Consider the following 20106-nt stretch of genomic DNA (forward strand, 5'->3'; position numbering starts at 1 on the left):
AAGAATGGAGTGTGGGTGCTCAAAGAAATGAGGCACCAGCCATTAAAACACACACACACACACACACACACATGTATATATTTTGAGATAGTGTCTCCCTGAGTTACTAAGTTCCCCAAGCTAGATATGAACTTCCAGTCCTCCTGCCTAGGCCTCCCAGAGTGCTGGGATCATGGGCAGCTCCCCTCCTGCTTTCTCTATGCTTCTTCGGGGGCTATGTTGATGGGCTCTAGCAGGTGGAGGTTGGAATTAATTCTGTTGTCAGGGTCCATGTCTGCTGTCCCAACAGCTAGACTCCGCCTGCCACTCAGGGAGAGTTTGGTTAAAGCACAGGCCTAGGATAAAAATTGTGCATGGTAAGGAGACATGAGAAAAATTATTTTACTCTTAATTATCTGTTAAAATGTCATGTGACTGGGATTTATTTGTACCTTTAGTTTTAAGAAACAGTAACATATGAAGACAAATGTACAGCTGTGCTCATGCTGTGTCAGAACTGCTAGTATGTGGGTGATGGGGTTACACAGACCCCCTGAGTGAGTGTGATGCCTGCTTTCCTGAAACTAGAGCTTTGTTTTTTCCTTTCCTCGTAGTTGAATTCCATGGGCTTTGGGAAAGTCTAGTGTATGACGTGGAAGTCAAATCACATGTAAGTTGCTGTGGTTCTCAAAATGTCCTGTTATTTGAAGAGACTCAGTCTTGTGCTCACCAGTGCCTTCGAGCTCTTGACCCAGGAACCTTTGGGACTTGGTCCACCTGGGATACCCATCTTCCCAGGGCTGCCCATTGTGTATCTGGTCTCGGGCAAGAAGGCGAGGGACAGGCTGGAAACCTCCTGGGCTTTTGGCTACACGGGAGCCAGAGGAGAGACAGTGGAAACTGCCCTCCACCTCCTGGCTGCTCCCCAGAATCCTGACAGGCAGGCCTGCTGTATGCCTGCCACTCAGTGTTCTGGAGGAGGAGCTGCTCTGTGCCTGGGACCCCTTCAGGGACTTTGCTTAACGTTGGTATTTTAAGCAATCATTTTGTTTCTCTTACTTTTTAGTAATAAGAGCCAACACTTACCCTCCTGCTTCTCCAAGTTGCCTTCTAAAATGAAAGCCTGGGAGGCAGTTGCTGAGCATCTGTCCCTCAGGAGCAAGCCCTAGCGGCGCAGTCCTGGGAGTGCTGCCTTGGGTGCCTTCATCCGCTTTCTTTTCTCTACCAGCTCCTTGACTACGTGATGACGACCCTGCTGTTCTCAGACAAGAATGTGGACAGCAACCTCATCACCTGGAACCGCGTGGTGCTGCTGCATGGTGAGACCAGACATGTGGCATGAAATTCAGCTTCTGCTGTATCCTTCTGCAAGCAGTTTCAGCACTGTTTTCTACAGGAGCTGGCATTGTCCTGGAATGTCCTTTTCTGCAATGCTGATCCACCTCACAGGCCTTTGTCACTTGTCCTTCCTTTGGCAGCTAGCCGATTTCTGCCGCGTGACTTTTTATATTAAATAAATAACTGCTTTATTTCACTAACTGATGAGAATCCCTTAGGTAGAAACCGCTTTGTGTTTCTGCATGATATTCCTGATCTTCACTTAGTGAGAGTAGACTGCAAAAACCATATTTTAAAATAAATTTAGTCAGGTTCTCTCAGAAGAAAATGCTGTTGGTTTGCCTTTGTTTCCATGTCTCTGGGTGGAGAGGAGACACAGACTGAATGAGATCAGGAGTATGCCCACATTATAGCAAGGCAGAAATTAGCTTCTGTCTATAGATTGAGATTGCATGATTGTCCCTGGCATGGCATCCTAGCAGCAGGGTCAGAGAGGACAGCCATAGGGATTTTCATTAGTGAAAGGAATTGTTTGGAATCAGGTGCAGGTTTCCACTTTAGTTACTGAAAGTGCTTGTGGAACAGCAGAGTCAGGCATGTCTCTGTGTTCTCCCAATGCACTCAGTCTTCCCCCAATGCACTCAGTCTTCCCAGTGGGGCACCTCAGTTTCCGTGAGCCCTCATCTGGGGACTGACAGGGCAGGGCATGTACAGGAAGAGTCCGGTCTTAGCTGCTGTGCTAGTGAGCAGCACCTCCTGAGAAAGCTGGCTTACCAAGAGAAATGGGTCATGTTGGCTCAGTTCCAGAGGTTTCAGTCCATGGTGGGTTGGTCCTGCTGCTTGTGGGTCTGTGACAGCACGGTAGGAGCACATGGTTGACTGTGTCATGGCCAAGAACCGAAAGAGTAACAGAAAGGGTCTGGTCCCACACTTCCCTTCATGAGCCTGCCCTCAAGACCTGAACCTCCCCCTGGGCCACGAGTCAGGAAACAAACCTCACTAGTGTACCTTGGGGACATTGCTGACCTGTGCTATGGCACTGCTTGTCTGATGCAGCACCGGGCACCACCCACTTAGGACCATCCGCAGGTTGCAGCAGCAGCTTTGCTCTGTGGCATCCTCTACTTGGTCCTGTTAAAGGTCTCTGTGGCCTTCGAAAGGTGCCTGAGTAGGTAGGTATCATAGAGGAAGTAGAACAAGGACAGTCACTAAGATGTAGACCAGGTGCTCGCTTCAGCAGTACATGTACCAAAATTGGATGTAGACCAGAAAATTGCTGCCCCTAGAATGCTGAGCTGGGCTGCAGGCCAAGAAGCACTGTGCTCAGATTGCGGGGTGGGATCAGAAATAAGAGTCCGATTAGGAAGAAAGAGGACCTTTTAAAGCATATTGATATTTCATGTCCTTTAAGCTCCTCTCAGATTTCTTTGTAGGTTCACAAGCAGTATCTGCTGTAAGAACAATAGCTTTTAACTCTATCTTATTTTATATTTTGGATAAGCAACTACTACTCTTCCAGCAAACTTACTGCACTGGCTTAGAGACACCTTTGCCTGGTTCTTGTTACAGGTCCACCAGGAACTGGGAAGACATCCCTGTGTAAGGCCTTAGCCCAGAAACTGACCATCAGACTGTCCAGCAGGTAACTGGTGACAGGACAGTCTGGGAATGGGACTTGGCAATGTGGTGCTTTTGCTTTTGATTGCTTTACGTGAGTAGTGGGTTCTTTTCTACCTACTATGGTCCTGAGTTTGATCTCAGAACTTACGGAGCCTTGATTTATGGCAGCCTTCGTCCTCATAGTGATGTCCAGGTGCACTGACAAGAGGGTGGCGTGTGGTACAGGTGCATGTGGCAGGTCCTGTGCATGATGGCCTTGCTGGTTTCTGTCCACTGTGCTTTTACTGGGTGAGGAGCTCCGGCCTCTCTTTGGACTGTCAATCCTTCCTTGAGTTCTTTCTGCATCTTCAGGTACTGGTTCTCACCATTTTGAAAAGTCGTTGGTTGTTATTCTTCACCTGATTCCCATACTCTCCCTGTTTCCTGGAACCTATTTATTGGCATGTGAGGCTGCTTTGTCTTGTCCCACAATTCACTGATGTACTTTTCCGTAAAATATCTGTGTTTCACTCTGAACAGTGTCTGTTGCTTCATTTCAAGTTGTTCATTTTTCAGTAGGGTATAATCTTTTTTTCTTGAGACAGGGTCTTGCTATATAGTTCAGGCTGGCTTCAAACTCACAATTATCCACTTGCCTGAGCCTCCCGAGTGCTAGGATCACAAGCATGTGCCACCACACCTGGTTTAATCTAATTTTAATTCCATTCAGTGAAATTTTTATTTCTGATAGGATGTTTCTTGCTTTATTTGGTTCTTATTGTAGTTTTCCTTTCTTCCTTCTTTTTATTGTTAAAATGTGTGATGTGTTGATAAGAGCTCTTTAATGTTCTGTCCTGCTGCCTGTGTCATGTCATTATATCTCTCTGTTTCCACTGACCGGCTTATCTCTGGTTTAGAATCACATTTTTGTACTTTTTGGCATTCAGAGAATTTTTCTTGAATGCTAAAGGTGATGATTTGAAGTATCTGTCATGTCTTCCACAGTTCTTGGGTCTTGTTTCTGTGCTGTTAGCCAGGGTTATAGGGCTAGTCTTGTCTTCTTGTGAAGGGTGCTTTGCCTGGGGTCTGTGGAGTATCTGGAATGACGAATCCATATTCTTTGTGGTGGCCAGGAGACTCAAAACTCACAGATGTACAGATGCCTTTTCCAGCACCAGATTCTCCCTGTTCACCTCCCTTAGAACTCAGCAGACACAGGAAGGTTTCTCCTGTCTCCTTCTCTGGCATGCTGCCCTGCATTGCCCAGCTGCCTCCCTCTCCCTGAGCCTGCCTGTTCCTCAGCTCAGCAGAGTGGGTGCCATTGAGGAAAGGTCCCTGCACATAGCCAGAGCAGTGGCCAGGGTCCCTGCCGCTCTCAGGGCCACGGCCTCCGCTGCCTACTGACTGGTCCTGAGCAGATGTAGTTTTACTTTGTCCAGTTTTCTCATCTGAGGCTAAAGTTAGGCCTAGGGCCTGACACTCTAGCATTAAGAGGACATCCTGAGGTCTACTGTTGTTTCTGGTTTTTTTCCTTTTCAGAAATGTCTTGTATTTTCACATAAGGAGAGTGCTTTATTTTTATCTTTGTGTTTAGTGACTTGGCCTTTCTTTTGACTCACTGAAATGTATCTGTTTTAAAAATCTCTTGGAAGGGCTGGGAATTTAGCTCAGTGGCAGCATGCCTGCCTCGCAAGTGCAAGTTCTTGAGTTTGACCCCTGGTACCCCCACAAAAAAAATCTCTCGGGGAAGTTTCTTAAAACATCAGAGAGGGAAGAAATTACAAGACCCTGGAAATATATATTTAATAGCTTAGAAATGGCAAAAAGAATTTTTGTTTTTCATCCTATCTACATAATGTTTTAGTTAATTTTGTGTAATATTTATCCCAGCCTTTTTTCCACTGCCCCTTGGTCAACAGCAGCTATGGTCTGTGTTTGTCTTGATTTTGAATGGATGCCAGGGACACTTTCGGAAAGTGAGTCTTCTGAGGAACCTGGCTGCTGTCACTTGGTGCTGTTTCCTGTTTGGCTTGGCCTGGAGCTGTGTGTGCAAGCCCCCACTCCCACCTGAGGGACAGAGGTGTCAGTGCTGCACACCTGCAGTCCGCACGTGTCAGGGCAGCTTCTTGTGGTCCGAGTGCCCCAGGGCACCAGTCTGCTGGAAGGCGCTGTTGCACTTGTAGCTTTTCATGGAAGATGGAAGAAGATGCTCAGCTCCTGCCAAAGTCTCCTGATGCTTCAGGGTTTTATTCTTTGTTTGCTATGTTGTTATTAGTGATTCTTTTTAGACATAGAAATACCAATTGCAAGTAGATTAAAGTAAGTCTTTACTCTTTAATTCAAACAGAGCCATGGGAAAACTTTGCTATAATCGAGAACTGTTCATTGCCTCTTGTTAGATTCCTCGGAGTCAGTGAGTCCCAGAGCAGTGTGCCTCTGTCCTTTAGGGAACTGTAATAACTCACCATCCTAGAAGTTCCCAGCAGAGATGTGGCACTGAAGGGACACATGTGGTCACCAGCCTGCCTCTGAGGATGGCCTGGACCTGGCTTTTGAAGCAGCTTTCTTACCTGTTTTTATCATTATAGGTACCGGTATGGCCAGTTAATTGAAATAAACAGCCACAGCCTCTTTTCCAAGTGGTTTTCAGAAGTAAGTATCAAATGTTCTTATGTCTGGATTGTCAGGCAGGAAGCTGGAAAAGCAGTGTCCTGTTTATGAGGTGAATGCTCTGAACGCAAAAGGTCATGGGAGAAATGGGTGAATTGTGAAAGTGTCAGGCCTGACTGCTCAGAGGAGCTGCAGAACTCTGAGGGGCTTGGAGGGATTCTGGACCTGGGAGACCCTATTGGTCACACCGTAGACCTCTGACAGGTGGGAGAGGACATGTAGCTGACAGAGCAGGCAGTGGATCTTTTGTGCTTGCTCATGTGGGCTGGGAAGCAGAGTCCCAGGGGAATGACGTGGGTGCCCCTCACCTCTGGAGGGCGGTGCCCAAGGTCCCTTGCATGGGTTTGTCCCTCATGGTGTCTGGGGACAGAGAGTACCTGAAGAAGTCACATGCCCGGGTCTGATGCCTCTTATCTGCTTACTGGGTTCACACAGTAGGTTGAGCGTCGGCTGACCTTGCAGGCCCGCCTGGCTTCTCTGAGGGGCTTTTCTGAGGAGCTCGTGGGGCTTACTGGGGACTGCGAGTCAGCACTGAGGAGTGTTTTGTTGCAGAGTGGCAAGCTGGTAACTAGGATGTTCCAGAAGATTCAAGACTTCATTGATGACAAAGAAGCACTGGTGTTTGTGTTGATTGACGAGGTGGGCACCCGTCAGTAGTTGGCCTGTGACTGAGATGCTCCGTGCTGTTGCTGCCCCACACTCAGTCCTGCCGACATCTGTCCTCTGTGCTGCAGGACCCCTGCCCCAGTACCTCGGCACTGTGCTCCCACTGGCAGTGCTCACTCAGTCCCTGTAGCTCCCTGTGAGGGTTCAGTCACTGATCCCTTTGACCTGTCACTCTGCCCACAGGTGGAAAGTCTTACAGCTGCTCGCAATGCTTGCCGAACAGGTGCAGAGCCGTCAGATGCCATCCGTGTGGTCAATGCTGTCTTGACCCAAATTGACCAGATAAAAAGGTAAGGGGCAGTGACAAAAAGCACCTGACACTGAGTTTTGACTGTCTTCCTGTATGCTGGGTACAGCATATGTAGTAAATTCTTTTTTTGAAAATAATTTTTAATTCATTGAGTTTTATAGATGTAAAACAGTATGGGCACAGTGCACTTTACCCAGTGCAGGAATATGCAAGATAAAGAACAGACCACAGCTGCATCGGTCGTTAGTGTCAACGTTGCTAGCATTGGTGGGGGTTGAGGTTGCTGCCTACTTGCCCAGCTGGCCCAGGGCAGAAAGCAGAGTGCTCTGTGGTCTGCACCATCCTGCCTTCCAGGTCTGCACTGGAGATGAGCAGGCTTCATGGGTGATGGCTGCTAATCCACCCCAGGACACACACCAGAACATCAGCAGCTTCTGTGTGGTCCCCAGCAACTGATGTGTACTGCATTCTCGAGCTGCTCCTGTAAAGCCTTTTTCTGCCTCCAGGGGTCTGGGTACAACTGGAGTCAGCCTGTGCAGTGGGGTGGTGCTGGACTGGCCTGCTGAGGGATGTTTTCTGCAGGCCATTCCCGTGTGCAGCTTCCTGGAGAGGAGTTGTGGGGGGTCTCTGTAGGAGGGGCTTGGCCTGGCCCGTCCCAGCTCCTGCTTCCTCCTTGCCCCTCTTCAGGTGGGGGTCCTTCCTTGTTTGAACTTCCTCCTGGCCCCCCACTCTCTCGCCTCGCTCTGCTTCCACCCTCCATAGCCACCGTGTGCATGTCTGTGTTCTCGTCTCGTGACCCCTCCAGCCCCACTCTCCTGGCCTTAGCTCCTGCTGCCTCCCCCACGGCGGGGATCATCCACATCCTGTCTGCAGACTCTCTCCATGTGCATGTCTCCTCTATCACCCACTCCTTTAATGTGGCTCATGGCTCTGAGTGGGTGAGTCCCTTGCCACAGACCAGTCATCACACCAGATACTCGTGGGCCACTCATTTCACCCCAAAACTGCATCTTTCTGGGGTCCCCAGCTTGCTAGCAGGAGAGCGACAAGGTACCTTTGCACACCTACCCCATGTCCCCGTCACACTGATGGCTTTGCCACATATCTGTTTACACTGGAACAGGGTTGCCATTTTCCTTGTCCCATCAGGGATGAAGGGTGTTTGCTTAGGAAAGAGCAGGGGGCACACCTACGCTGGGCCTACTTAGTCTTCATTGCCTCTGTAGCCTTGGGCCCTGTCTGGGTGACTGTCCCACCCCTGCTGGCCCTGTCTACTCCTGCCTCCATGTGATCTGACAGTGCTGCCGTCCTGGCTCTCCAGCCCCAGCCCCTGACCACTGCACCCATCCTCTCTGACCCAGGCACCTGACTGGGGATCAGCAGCCAGAGGGCTTAACCCCAGAAGGTCTCTGTACTTGGCTTGGCCCTGCTGCCCTGTAGTGAGGCTGTGTGTCCCCAGGGGCTCCCCCTTCACAGAGCTTCCTGTGCCACTGTGGGCCCAGGAGGACAGCATAGTCATGTCCTATGCACCTAGGCCACCCAGCACCTGCAGAGCATCCATGCCCAGTCTGCTGCCCTGTGCCAGGCCTTGGGGGACGTTGGTAAGCAGAGAAGACGGTGGTTGGCTGGAGTTTAGAAGTTGGAGGGGAGAAGTCAGTGCTGGTGTCCAGGGTGGTCAGACTTGCAGCCTGCTCAGGCCAGGGCAGTGGTGGATACCAGTGTTACAGTAGATGGGGACCTGGACCATGGATGAAGCCTGGGTCAGGATTGAAATAAGGCAGGTGAGTTTAAGGCGAGCTTTTCAAAAGGCAGAGAAGCAGCACCTCGGGATAGCTGCAGCCAGGAAAATGCCATGGGCATGGGCTGGGGTCAGGTGGGGCTGTGGCAAGGCGTTGCAGGCTGCATTGGAAGCGCCTCTGACAAGAGCCACCAGAGTGAGGCTGCTGAGCCGCCTCCCCACACCTCCCACAGACTGTGCCTCCCTCTCCCTCTCATCTGGCAGGGAGCACGTTAGGCCCCCAGGCTCACGATGTGCGTCCTTACCTCTCTGCCACACAGGCATTCCAACGTGGTGATCCTGACTACCTCCAACATCACGGAGAAGATTGACGTGGCCTTTGTGGACAGAGCTGACATCAAGCAGTATATCGGGCCGCCCTCGGCAACAGCCATCTTCAGAATCTATCTCTCGTGTGTGGAGGAATTGATGAAGGTACCATGTCGTTCTCCCGTTCGCTGGCTTTCTGATTTGTTCTTGGTTAATGAGCACAGCTTGCAGTAAACCAGTTCTGTTGTTGAACAGACATCTTAACTCAGGTGTTAACCACCCTGAATTGAAAGCCGTAGTTCATTGTGTGTGGTGGCGTAGTCTAGATTGTGGCTGCTCGGCATCTGTTGCTCTGGCACAGTGTAATCACCAGTTTTCATCAGTGCAGGTAGCTTAGTGATGAGTAGCTTAGTGAGTAGGCCATGGTCAGCCTGCTGCATGTGCCTTTTAGACCTGCCCCCTTGGCCTAGATTGCCTTACCTACAAAGAGCCTGAGCCCACAGGACCGTGTGTGATACGACATGATGTGATATGATGTGATACAAAATTCAGTGAGTGTTTAAATTTTTTAAAAGTATTACAGTTGAAGACATATTGCTATGAATCCTCAAAATATCCCCTCATTTCAGACAGTCACCCCATCATTCCTGCCACTTTCTGAAGCAGGCCTGAAAGCCCTCTTCGGTGTCTTTAGCTGCACTCCTGTGACTGCCTTAGTGTCTTGAATCCATTGGAACATCTACCTTTGTTGGCCATTTTGACTTTGGGGAACAGTCAGAAGTCACACAGTGCTAGATCTGGTGAATGAGGTGGATGAGGACACACTGATGTTCCTATATGGCACTTGGCAGCAGCTTTTGCTGTATTTCTCATAAAGACTCACAAAAAGACTTTCAGAGCTGCTTCAGAAAGTGGCAGGAACAATGGGACAAGTGTTCAAAGCAAGAGGGAGGATTTTTCAGGGGATTAATGGCAATGTGTCTTTTACTGTAATAAACTCTTCTGAACTTAGTACGTTTCCACAGGCTTGAACCACTGATGTTATATGCGTAGCTATCCCATGCTGCCCAGTAGTGAGACACAGATGATGGCTTTGTTATAAATGTGTTAAATATTCACCATATATTTTGATCATGCCTCATTCATAGGACTATCTCCTGAGGGTCATAGTTCCCCGGCTGTCATCTGACTGAAGGTCATAATTTGCAGGGCTGCTGTCTGAGGTCATAGGCTGTCTTCCTACTGCAGGTTGTAGTACTTAGGGCTGCTGTCATAGTTTTCTGGCTATTGTCTGACTGAAGGTTGTAGTTCACAGCCAGTAGTCTAATAGAAGATCGTAGTTCACAGGGCTTCTGCCTAAGGTCATAGTTCACAGGCTGTCATCTGACCGAAGTTCATAGTTCACAGAACTGCTGTCTTCCTAGGTCGTAGTTCACAGGCGTTCTGCTGACATCCTGTGCTGCAGGAGCCTGCTTTGAGCTCGGTACTTAGGGAGCCTTAGGAGTGAGCAGGAAAGAGGAATGAGGACAGGATAATTGCCGCAGGCCAGTAGGGCCAATCTGACACTGAAGAGCAGGCCTCGCTGTCCCCTGCAAGGGCAGCATGGCCTCCAGAGGATGCATACAGGAGCTGCCTCACTGGACCTATGGAGGGAGCCAGCCAGCACTGTCCTGCAGGTGTCTGTCTTGGCTCTGGGTGTGGACTGGAGGTGCACGGGACCCGGGGTGATGTGCTGGACGCAGCTTTGTTACCTGGAGCCTGGCATTCCGCGAGAAGCCTTGGTGCCCTCAGTGCGGCCTCATCTCTTGAAGTGTGGCCCTCATATGAGTGCTGTGGCCTGGGGGCTGTTGTCCAGTTAGCTCAGCAGCACAAGTGTCTTGGAGACACGGGGCTGAGAGTGTAGGGCGGTTTCATAATTCCGTGGTTTACAGACATTCAGGAGGGTTAGCTGGCCTGTGGCTGGTCCTGGCAGCCTGCGAGTGACTGGGGCCCTTGGTCTTTGTGGATCTTGCAGTCCGTTCTGTATGCATGTGGCCTGAGGGACTCAGGGTATTACTGGAGGGCACAGCATCTGACACCCGAGGCCATGGGGAGCCCAGAGTGCCACTGAGGGCTCCCGACACAAACCTGCTTCTTACCCACTGAAGCGCTCCCTGTCCTGGTTCTGACATGGTACATTTCACATAGAGCTTGGTCCTGGTGATGCCCAGTATGCTGCCACGCTAGTTCAGCACAGCTGCCTGGCACAGGCATCTGACTCCAGACAGCTGCTGTGGAATGAGAGGCGCTGGGACCTGGTTTTCTACCTGTTGTTCTACTGACCCAGTCCCGCCACCAAACCCGGGATGCTTCTTGGGAAGGCTGGGGGTCCTGGCCCTGAATCTCAGCTTGGCCCCCCGTGGATTTTGATGCAACTCAAGCTGAAATAACAAACCAGGCTTAATGGCTTCCAGTCGTCCCAGCCATCATGGGTGGTAAGCAGGTGTCCTGGCTAGAAACCAGACAGACTGGCTGGGTCACCGCTGGGTGTCAGGTGCGTTTCATGTCTGCATTCTTGTCTGCTGGGAGGAGAGTGAGATTGCGCTGACCTCCTAGTGGCTGACACTTGAGTAACTGCTGTTCACACTTCTGTGAGCCATGTGTGACTCATGCCTGACCCGAGTGGTCTCTGCTCACTGCCTGCCTCTGTCCCCAGTGCCAGATTATCTACCCTCGGCAGCAGCTGCTCACACTGCGCGAGCTGGAGATGATCGGCTTCATTGAGAACAACGTATCCAGGCTGAGCCTCCTCCTGAATGAAATCTCAAGGTGTGAATGCGTCACCCTCTTGTCATCACCGAGAACCCTTGCTTGGGTTCCTGGGAAATAGGGCTTCCCTTGGCAGCCAGGGGGCCCTGGAGGTGAGCTCTGAAGGCAGCCCAGCGGAGCTCACAGGACAGTGTGGAAGCTGGGAGGCTGCAGGGAAAGGCCGTGGCAGGTGAGACCCTGAGGTGGAGCAGAGTGGCTTGGGTTTCTGGCCAGAGCTTGGACTTCAGTCTGGAGTCTGAAGGTCTTGGTGAATGAGAGTGTGAAGAGTGTGGCGTTGCTGAAGGTTTGGGTACCTGCAGAGGAGACTCCAGTTGGTTAGGACAGAACAGTTTGCAGTTGTGTAGAATCCGAGCGGGAGCCGGTGTGCTCCTTTGGGGACTGGCCTGTGGTGGCCATCCATGGAGTAACACCTGTGCTTCTCCTGGGGCAGTGGGTCCCCTGGCCAGCGCATCCTGGGATGGGACGTGGTAGGGGTAATGCCCTGTGGGGCCAGGATTGCCTCAGGGTCCCCTTGGCCAACCTGTGGGCTCAGGATTCACAGTAAGAACACAGTGGTCCCAAGATGCGTGGGTTTTCATATGAACAGCAACTCTGCATGTGGTTGTTTCCACTCTTGCAGGAAGAGTGAGGGCCTCAGTGGCCGGGTCCTGAGGAAGCTACCATTCCTGGCTCACGCACTGTTCATCCAGGTGAGTCCTCTGCTGCGTCCACAGCCTCAGCCTGGCTATTTCTAAGACGACAGGATCCTCGGTAGGGTGCAATCCAGAGTCCTCAATGCCTCTGCAGCACTGGTCCCTTGAGTCTGGGCTCTGTCATGGAGTGGTGACCTAGAGTCAGGCTCGCAGGCCTGACACCCGGCCCTTCAGCCAGGAGGCACTGCCCCTCTTTCTCCTCTGGAGCAGCTGGTTGCTGGGAGCTCTGGTCTGGCAGAATAGATATGCTGGTCTCTGAGACAAGCAAATGCATCATGGAACAGTTCTTTCTAATCAGAATCACTGGTGCTTCTCTGAGTCAATAGTAGCCTTACACCAGGCATAGTGTCTGGTGCTCAGGTGATATGGGATGGGCCCTGGAGAAGGGGTCCAGTGTGACACACCTAGAGCCCCCTAGTCTGTTTCTCTGTGAGTTGGCAGCTGACCCCAGTGCTCACCTGCCTGCTCCAGCATCCATTTCTAACCTGCAGGAATCAGGGTGTCACAGTTATGTGCCCTCAGAGGTCCTGAGCTGGATCCCGAGCTGGTTCAGCCTGTGTCCTGGGGCTGTTGTCAGCCCTGAGGACATTGCCACCATATAACTGAGAATTGGGCAGCCCAGCACCTGAGACCTGACTATACTCTGCTCCCTGGGTGTGGTGGTGGGGTTGCTGCTAGGTGGCCCCACATGGCCATCCGGTGGTGACCGTGTGACTTTCCAGGCCCCCACTGTCACCATTGAGGACTTTCTCCAGGCCCTGTCCCTGGCAGTGGACAAGCAGTTCGAGGAGAGGAAGAAGCTGTCGGCTTACGACTGATCCTGGCTCTACATCTGTAGTTTCTATGGCAGACTTGCAGGTGGCACCAGTGGCCCCAGCTCCATGCTGTAGAAGCCCTCAGTAGGACCGTTTAGATCTGCAAGCCATGGGCAAAGTGGGAGCTCCCAAGAGGGCTGTGTTTACATTATCTAGGTGCATCCTGAAAGGTAAACAGCTGGTCATCCTCATTTTAAAAAGGTAGTTCATATCCTTTGGTTTCTCTGTAAAGAACCATCTACGTGTTCATCCCATCCTTTTCCAGCCAGTCACACACTAAGTTTGCTTAAAATAAAGGGAAATTGATGTGGTTGTCACAGATACAAGAAAAACATGATTCCCCTAAATAAGCGTGTGATCACAGCACCAAAAGGTGGACTTGCCTCTCAGCTGGAGGCAGCAAGTAAGAAAAACCATGTCCCAGAAATTGAATAAGAAAGTCAACTTCCTGTCTGTAATCAGGCCGGAATGGTGCAGTACGTGAGGTGAGCATCTGGGCTCAGGTGCTGCTGTGCATCTGCCTGTGGCTTTATTGTCAACAGTATCATTCATGTCCTGAGTGCAGATTCGTAGAGGCAGATATAAGTGGGGTTAATGGGTACATTTCACAGAATATTATGTTTTGCTTTTACCTCATGCAAAAACAAAAAATTATTGCTTTGTACATGAAGTCCACTTTTTAAAGGTTGTAACTTGTGGTCATAGAACATTTTTAAGTAATTAAATTTGTTTTCAGAATTTTCTTTGATTCCAATCTCTCAAATGTGTGGATTTTCCTAAAAATCACCCAGGCTGCCTCAGCATGAGCACTGCCTGTGTTCTGAGGATCCAGTAGCTATGTTGCCTGCAGGAGCCACATCCAACTTAGCGGATGCCAGTTAGAGGCAGGCTCAGGAGCTGGGCAGGGAGCCCGTGCACTTGTGTGGTACACATGGACTGATCCATGGCCTGGTGCCGCCCCGGCCCTGGGAAGCTGAGCCCGTCCCTGCTGTTCACAGGAAGCCGTTTGTGCAGGTTGGCTGGGCAGAGTTGTCCCACGAGGCCTGTGACTCCAGATCACAGTCTGCTTCCTGGATAAAGTTCCTGGACATGGCCATGCATAGCTCTGGCTGCCAGTGCTTCTGTACAGAGTTGGTGGCCACTACAGCCTGGCCTTTTTAAAGAAGTCTGTTGGAACCTAGGCTCGGCCTGTCCCGGCGGTGAGTGGCTAACACCCGGGCCGCAGGCATAGTGACCATGGAGAGCTTGCCTACCGCCTCCCATCCTGGGCCAGGATGGCTGCTGGCCAGGCGCTGGTAGACTGGAGACTGCAGCTGCACTTCGCTCAGCCTCTTGTCAGCAGGGCTTGGCAGTCAGGGTCCACAAGTGGAGGCCTGCACAGTCGCCCACTGAAGCTGCTGCCTCTGGCAGGGTTTCCCTTCTGGAACCTTTGTAGGGTCATCTGTGCCATCCTTGACTGGCCCTGCATGCTAAGGTTGTCCACACTTAGGACTGAGGTGGTCTCCAGGGTTCACTCTGTTGACACCCAGAACCAGGATGACCATCCCACAGGAGCCTCAGGGACTCTCCTGCCGCTCCTCAATGCCAAGGGAACAGAAGACTGACGGGCAGGGGACCAACTTCACAGACGCATGATGCAGGGTCCCAGGTACCTCAGGCTGGGCCACCATGCTCAGTGCCTTCTCTTCCCCCAGTTAGGGCCTGTCCTGCACCCTCTGTGCAGGGACACCAAGGCTTCTGGCCCAAACAGGGCAGGCACACCTTGTCCGCCATTCTCTGTGGGCACTGGTGGGTGATAGTCATGTCCTCAGGGCAGAGGCTGTGCCTGAGTGTGGTGGCACATGGGTTGGGGCCGGGCAGCCCCCTGGTGCCCATGCCTGGCCCAAGGACCAGAACACATTGAAACCAGGGCCACCCAGGGCTCAGATCCCACCAGACACTTGCCTGGTGGTGCCGGGGTCTTCCCAAACCTGTCATCCAGGGCAGTGATGCTGGCCAGGGGGCAGGTGCCCTGAAAGAAGTGGGTGTGGGTCCCAGGGTCTGGGGACGGAGTGGGTGAGGACCACATTGCATTCTCAGTCACCCAGTGTTGAAGAGCTCAGGGTGAAGTTGGGCCTAGGGTCAGGAAGTTCAACAGGAGAGCCAGAGAAGCGCTCGAAACTGTCAGGTGGGGCAGGGCCCAGGCCTTCCAGGCACGACAGAGCTGACCCCTGGACAGGCTTGCTTCAGCCCACCAGAGGGCAGCACCTTTCTTTGGTACGGTTTGGGATAGGACAGGACAGCTGGGGGCCTCTGGGTCCATGGGACAGAGACAGCAGTGCCTCATGATGACCATATCCACCTGCACACCTGTGATGTCTGCAGGGGAGGGGAGGACCTGCCAAGGTTGAGGTCACAGCCGGCTGGCTGGCTGCTAGGTGCTTTCTGGCCTTGTGGGATGGGGTACCATGGTGCTCTGAAGTCAGGGTGGCCAAGAGCAGGGGCCAGCTTCCTCCAGAAGGTGACCTCCCACCCAGCTCTACTCTCCCATGCTGTGTCAGGGGGTGTCACCCCCCAAACCCATGTACATGGTATCATGCAGACCCCGCAGCAGCCACCAGCCCATCAGGACATGGAAGGGGCACAGTGAGCTAGAGACTGTCTCCCACCTCAGGCCACAGGGTGTGGCTGGAAGTGCTGGGGCCTCACAGTCACTACAGAGTGAGCACAGCGGCAGGTTGCATGGCTACCCTCTGGGCCGGGCCCTCCTCGTGTCCACCCTCCCTCCTGCAGGGACAGGTGGTAGAGAGAGAAATGTGTACCCTGGCGCCCCTCGGGCACTGTTTTCATCTCCATGCTGGATCTGAACTTTTCCTCCTGACCTCCCTCTACAATGCAGTGGCCCAGCTTCGGGAGCCCCAGTCCTGAGTTCATGCTTGGGTATGGTGCTCCAGTTGGCCCACAGAGGTGGTCCTGACCTGCTTGACCTGCAGGCTAAGGGCTCACACCTGTGCCCCTCTGCTCTGGGGATGCCCTACATCTCTCCTTCAATGGGTCCAGCAAGGTGAAGGAGTGCCAGGGAGTGCTGCTGGAGCTGCAGAGGTTTGCACAAACCTGGAGCTCATTCGGGGGCATCCAGCTGGACAGCCAGCACCCTGAGATACGGCTCTGGGATTCCAGGGGTCCCATGGCCTGGCTGCTCAGGGAGTAGCAACCTCTCAGCCTCCTTGCCAGCCCGAGGCTGAACACGATCAGCCCATGATCCTGCCCCTTCTGAGGCGTGACAACCAGCCTTTCCCAGCTGACCCCAGCCCTCACAGAGGCATGTGTTCCTTGACACAGATGCTCTGTTCCAGTTCCTGCCTCTCGTGTCACTGTCATTGGGTCTGGGCTCAAATCTTCCTCTTCCCCTCTTACCAGGAAGCCAGTCAGTGATTTAGGCTCCACCCTAGTCCTCCAGATCCTTGACTCCATTTGCAAAAACCCTACTTTCAATGAGGTCTCAGTCACAGATTCCAGGAGTTAGGACCCAGACAGCCTTTGAGCCCTGGTGGCTAACGGTGGTGCTCCCCCCACCCCAGGGATCTCTCTTGTGTTGATTGATTCCCAGGTCCAGCCAGGGGGAGTTTCCGGCCCCGAGGTGCACAGAGCAGGGTTGCAGGTCTGCTTTGAACATCCCTGAAGCACCCCGCCCAGGCCTGCTATGGATGCCAGACCTTAGGGGTCACTGGTGAGGGGTCCTTTGCTAGACAACCGGGCCCTTTAGAGGAGCCCACCACAGGCTGCCCTGGACACCAAGACCTGCCAAGCAACTCTTCACCCACTCTTCATGGAAGAGGCTTTCCCTGCTCTGTGCACCCAATGCTCGTTCCTTACCCCCAACCCTCCTTCTGGACTCCCTGACCCTCTTCTCGACCCCCGACCTTCATTCTGGCCCCGTAGCTCTCCTAGAATCCTGGTTCTCATTTTGGACCCCCAATCCTCATACTTGGACCCCCAGTCCTCATGCTGGTCCCTCAGCTCTCCTCACTCTGGAGCCCCAATCCTTATTCTGAGCCACTGCTCCTGACTCTGGGCAGACAGGATGCTCCTGTAGGGCATTCCTGGTGACTGTGCTCAACATAACCCCACCGCTGGGTCTTTCCCCCAGCACTGTGATCCTTCTTGATGGAATCCCTCTTTCTTTAAAATCTGAGGTATCACTTTTGTAACTACAGCCTTCTCCTGAGCTATGGGATATGACTGGAAACCGTCCTCTGTCCCCCCAGCTTACAGTTCATGATGAGGTGGCATCTCAGCAGAGTGATGGCTGGCAACAGGAACCTGAGTCCCTGCTGGTGATGAGAGCCTTCTCTCCCTCCTGTGTCACAGGCATCACGATGGAAACATTCCATCTCTTGCACCTGTTTCTCATTTGTGACCAGAAACCTGTTCCTCGTTACCTTGAATTGATAATTAAGTCCTTTCTGCCTCCAAACCCAGAGCCACCACTCATGACTGGAAGATTTCCCTCTCCAACATCTGAGTCTTCCAGGGCTGGGCAACTCTATCAATTCCCCAAGTCGGCATTTATAACCAGAGGCATTCCTGTCATGAATTATTTATAACTAGAAAACATCTCCAAGAAATGAATCCTTTCTTATTTAGCACCAAATTATAACGTGAGTAGAGATCTTTTCTATCAATAACCTGATGTCTCATTGATGACAGAAAGCCTTTCCTCCATCTCCTGGATTACGATTTACCTCACACACTTTTCTTCTCTATCATGTGAGTTATAGCTTATGTCTGGAAACTTCTTTATCAGTCAACATAATTTCCAGTCATAAAAACCTTCATTTCAATCACCCAAATTATTTATGACTAGGAAACTTCTTATCACCTGAGTTGTCAATTTTTATGACTAAAATATTTATTTTTCAAAGGAGTCATCACTTATGATGACTCCTTCTCTAATATCTAATTTATCATTTGTGACTAGAAAACGTTTTTATATAGTCTAAGTTATTTATTCCCAAAGCTTTCTTTCTCTATCACCTGTGTTGTCATTTAATTATGAGTGAAGCACCTTCCTCTATTATGTTAGTTATTGCTTATAGTTGGAAACTTTCCTCCATCACCTGGAATAAACCTTTTTCTGTCACGCGAGTTAATTATTAAAACACTTTTTTTTCTCTTACCTAAGATAGCATAAACAATTGGACATCTCTTCTATCTCTTGATTTATCATGTGTGACAGGAAAATACCTGGTGAGTTATCATTTTTCTACCAGGTGAGTTATCATTTATGACCTGAATCTTTACTTCTTGGCCATCAGAGTTAGTTACAATTGGAAGCCATCATCCTGCATCACTTTGGTTATCATTTATGACTGATACATATATAATATATATTTCAATTGTGTCATATATAGAGGTGGGAGAGAGAGTGAGTCTTGCTACATAGTTCAGACTGGCCTTGAACTTGTGATGATCCTCTTGTTTCGGCCTCTTGAGTGATGGGACTACAAGCGGGTGACACTATGCCTGGCTATGACTGATGTCTTCCTACTCCGTTGTGTGAGTCACCTATTATGACTGGAAACTTTCTCTATGACCTGATCTATCACAACTGAAATCTTCAAATTCATCACTCATTTTTATGACAGTTTCCCTTTCTCCATCTTCTAATTTATCATTTATGACTAGAAACTTTAGTTTCAGCTTTATCATTCAAAATCTCTCTGTAACCTGATTTATCACTAATTACTGAAACTTTCTATCTCCTGTGATTTATCATTTATGACTCAAAACTCTTTCTCTGTTATCGTAATTATTATTTGTGACAAGAACCTTCCTTTCCTCTTACTGGAGTTGTCATGTGTGTCTCACATCCATTTTCTACAACCCCAGTCTCATAAATGAATTCTCCACTACCTGAGTTATGTGTAGGACTGGAAACTTCTCTCAGTTACTTTAGTCACCTGTTTATGACAGGTGCCTTCCTTCTTCTGACTCTTCAGTTCTTGTCATTATGACCAGCAACTTCTCCATCCTGGTTGTTCCTGACAGGAAACTCTTCCCTGCTTGGAGTCTTTGTTTTTGTCTTGTGGCTATCACTTATGATGAAACCTTGCTTTGTCACCTGAGTTATTATTATTGGAAATCTAGATTATCATTTATGGCTGAAATCCTGTCATTCTTTATTACTAGGTATTACTTATGGATAAATCTTCCCTTCACCTGAGGTATCATTATGGCTGGAGATCTTTCTTTCTTTATTATCTAAGTCTAATTTATGATCAAAACCTTCATGATTGCCTGATTTATCACGTATGACTGGGAAACTTTATCACCTGTTTTCATTTATGACAAAAATTTTACCATCATCCAATCTAAGATTCAAGACTGGAACTCTTTTCCTTTTCCACCTCTATAGTTCCTTATGGCTGGCAACTCTTTCTGTTCCACCTGAGTTATCCTTCATGACTAGAAAACTGTTCTATCTGAATTATTTATAATTTAAAATCTAGTTTCTCTATCACAGGAAGTATCACTTAGGGCTGGCTTTTCTGTCACCTGACTTATAATTTGACAAATCTTTCTCATCTGATTTATCAGTCTTAACTGGCATCACGTGGCTATGTCACATGACTGCAGAAAGGCGGGGGCTTGGGGGCCTTGGGATGTGGATAAGACTCCAGAGGCATTGTGAGCACAGGGCAGGTGTCCTGTGTCCTCGGCTGCCCTCTGGTGAATGTCAGCAGTGCAGATAACCTTGGCTGTGCCCTTTGCTCCCAATCTCAAGAGGCACTGTGCTGGTGGCTGCGAGTGCCAGTGATGTGTGCTGGGCAGCCAGAGACCTGGCTCCGTGTCTCTGTCCCCTTGCTCTGCAGAGTGTGGAATTGCAGAGGCCGCCTGGCCTACTGACTGAGTGAGAGTCCTCCTCTCCTTTCTCCCCAGGTGCGGCTTCCTCAGCCTCAGGTCACCTGGAGTGAACACATGCGAAGGTGACCGAGGGTGGAATCCAGTCCCCTGGGTGCCGTGAAGATGTGAGCTTAAATGCTCAGAAGCTCTCAGTCTTTATTGCTGTCTTCAGGACCAGTGGACAAACACAATTTGACCTTCTGTGCACGGAGCATTGTTCAGAGTGTTGGTGGTATCAACCAGCAGCCCAGCTGCAGTCAGCAAAGGCCCGGGGCTGAGAGAAGACAAGAGTTGCTGAAGAAGTCCAAGACAGAACTCTCTTCATCCCACTGACCGTGTCCTTGACATAATCGTGCT

The 20106-nt window shown here is 50.6% G+C and overlaps 1 protein-coding gene across 1 annotated transcript in view; it reads left to right on the plus strand.

Moving 5' to 3' along the window:
* Trip13 (thyroid hormone receptor interactor 13) overlaps positions 1 to 13547 on the plus strand; it is an 18331-nt gene extending 4784 nt beyond the window's left edge. Inside the window, exons 5-14 of the mRNA XM_010607080.2 lie at positions 594 to 649; positions 1208 to 1298; positions 2887 to 2959; positions 5505 to 5568; positions 6139 to 6225; positions 6436 to 6542; positions 8561 to 8714; positions 11245 to 11357; positions 11977 to 12046; positions 12772 to 13547. Of these exons, the coding sequence (XP_010605382.1) occupies positions 594 to 649; positions 1208 to 1298; positions 2887 to 2959; positions 5505 to 5568; positions 6139 to 6225; positions 6436 to 6542; positions 8561 to 8714; positions 11245 to 11357; positions 11977 to 12046; positions 12772 to 12867 (911 nt within the window). The 3' untranslated portion in view covers positions 12868 to 13547. The remainder of the gene's footprint in view (positions 1 to 593; positions 650 to 1207; positions 1299 to 2886; positions 2960 to 5504; positions 5569 to 6138; positions 6226 to 6435; positions 6543 to 8560; positions 8715 to 11244; positions 11358 to 11976; positions 12047 to 12771) is intronic.
* The last annotated feature ends 6559 nt before the right edge of the window (positions 13548 to 20106 follow it).

Source organism: Fukomys damarensis, unplaced genomic scaffold (assembly GCF_012274545.1).
Source record: "Fukomys damarensis isolate Sample0158 unplaced genomic scaffold, DMR_v1.0_HiC HiC_scaffold_1, whole genome shotgun sequence".
Lineage (NCBI taxonomy): Eukaryota > Metazoa > Chordata > Mammalia > Rodentia > Bathyergidae > Fukomys > Fukomys damarensis.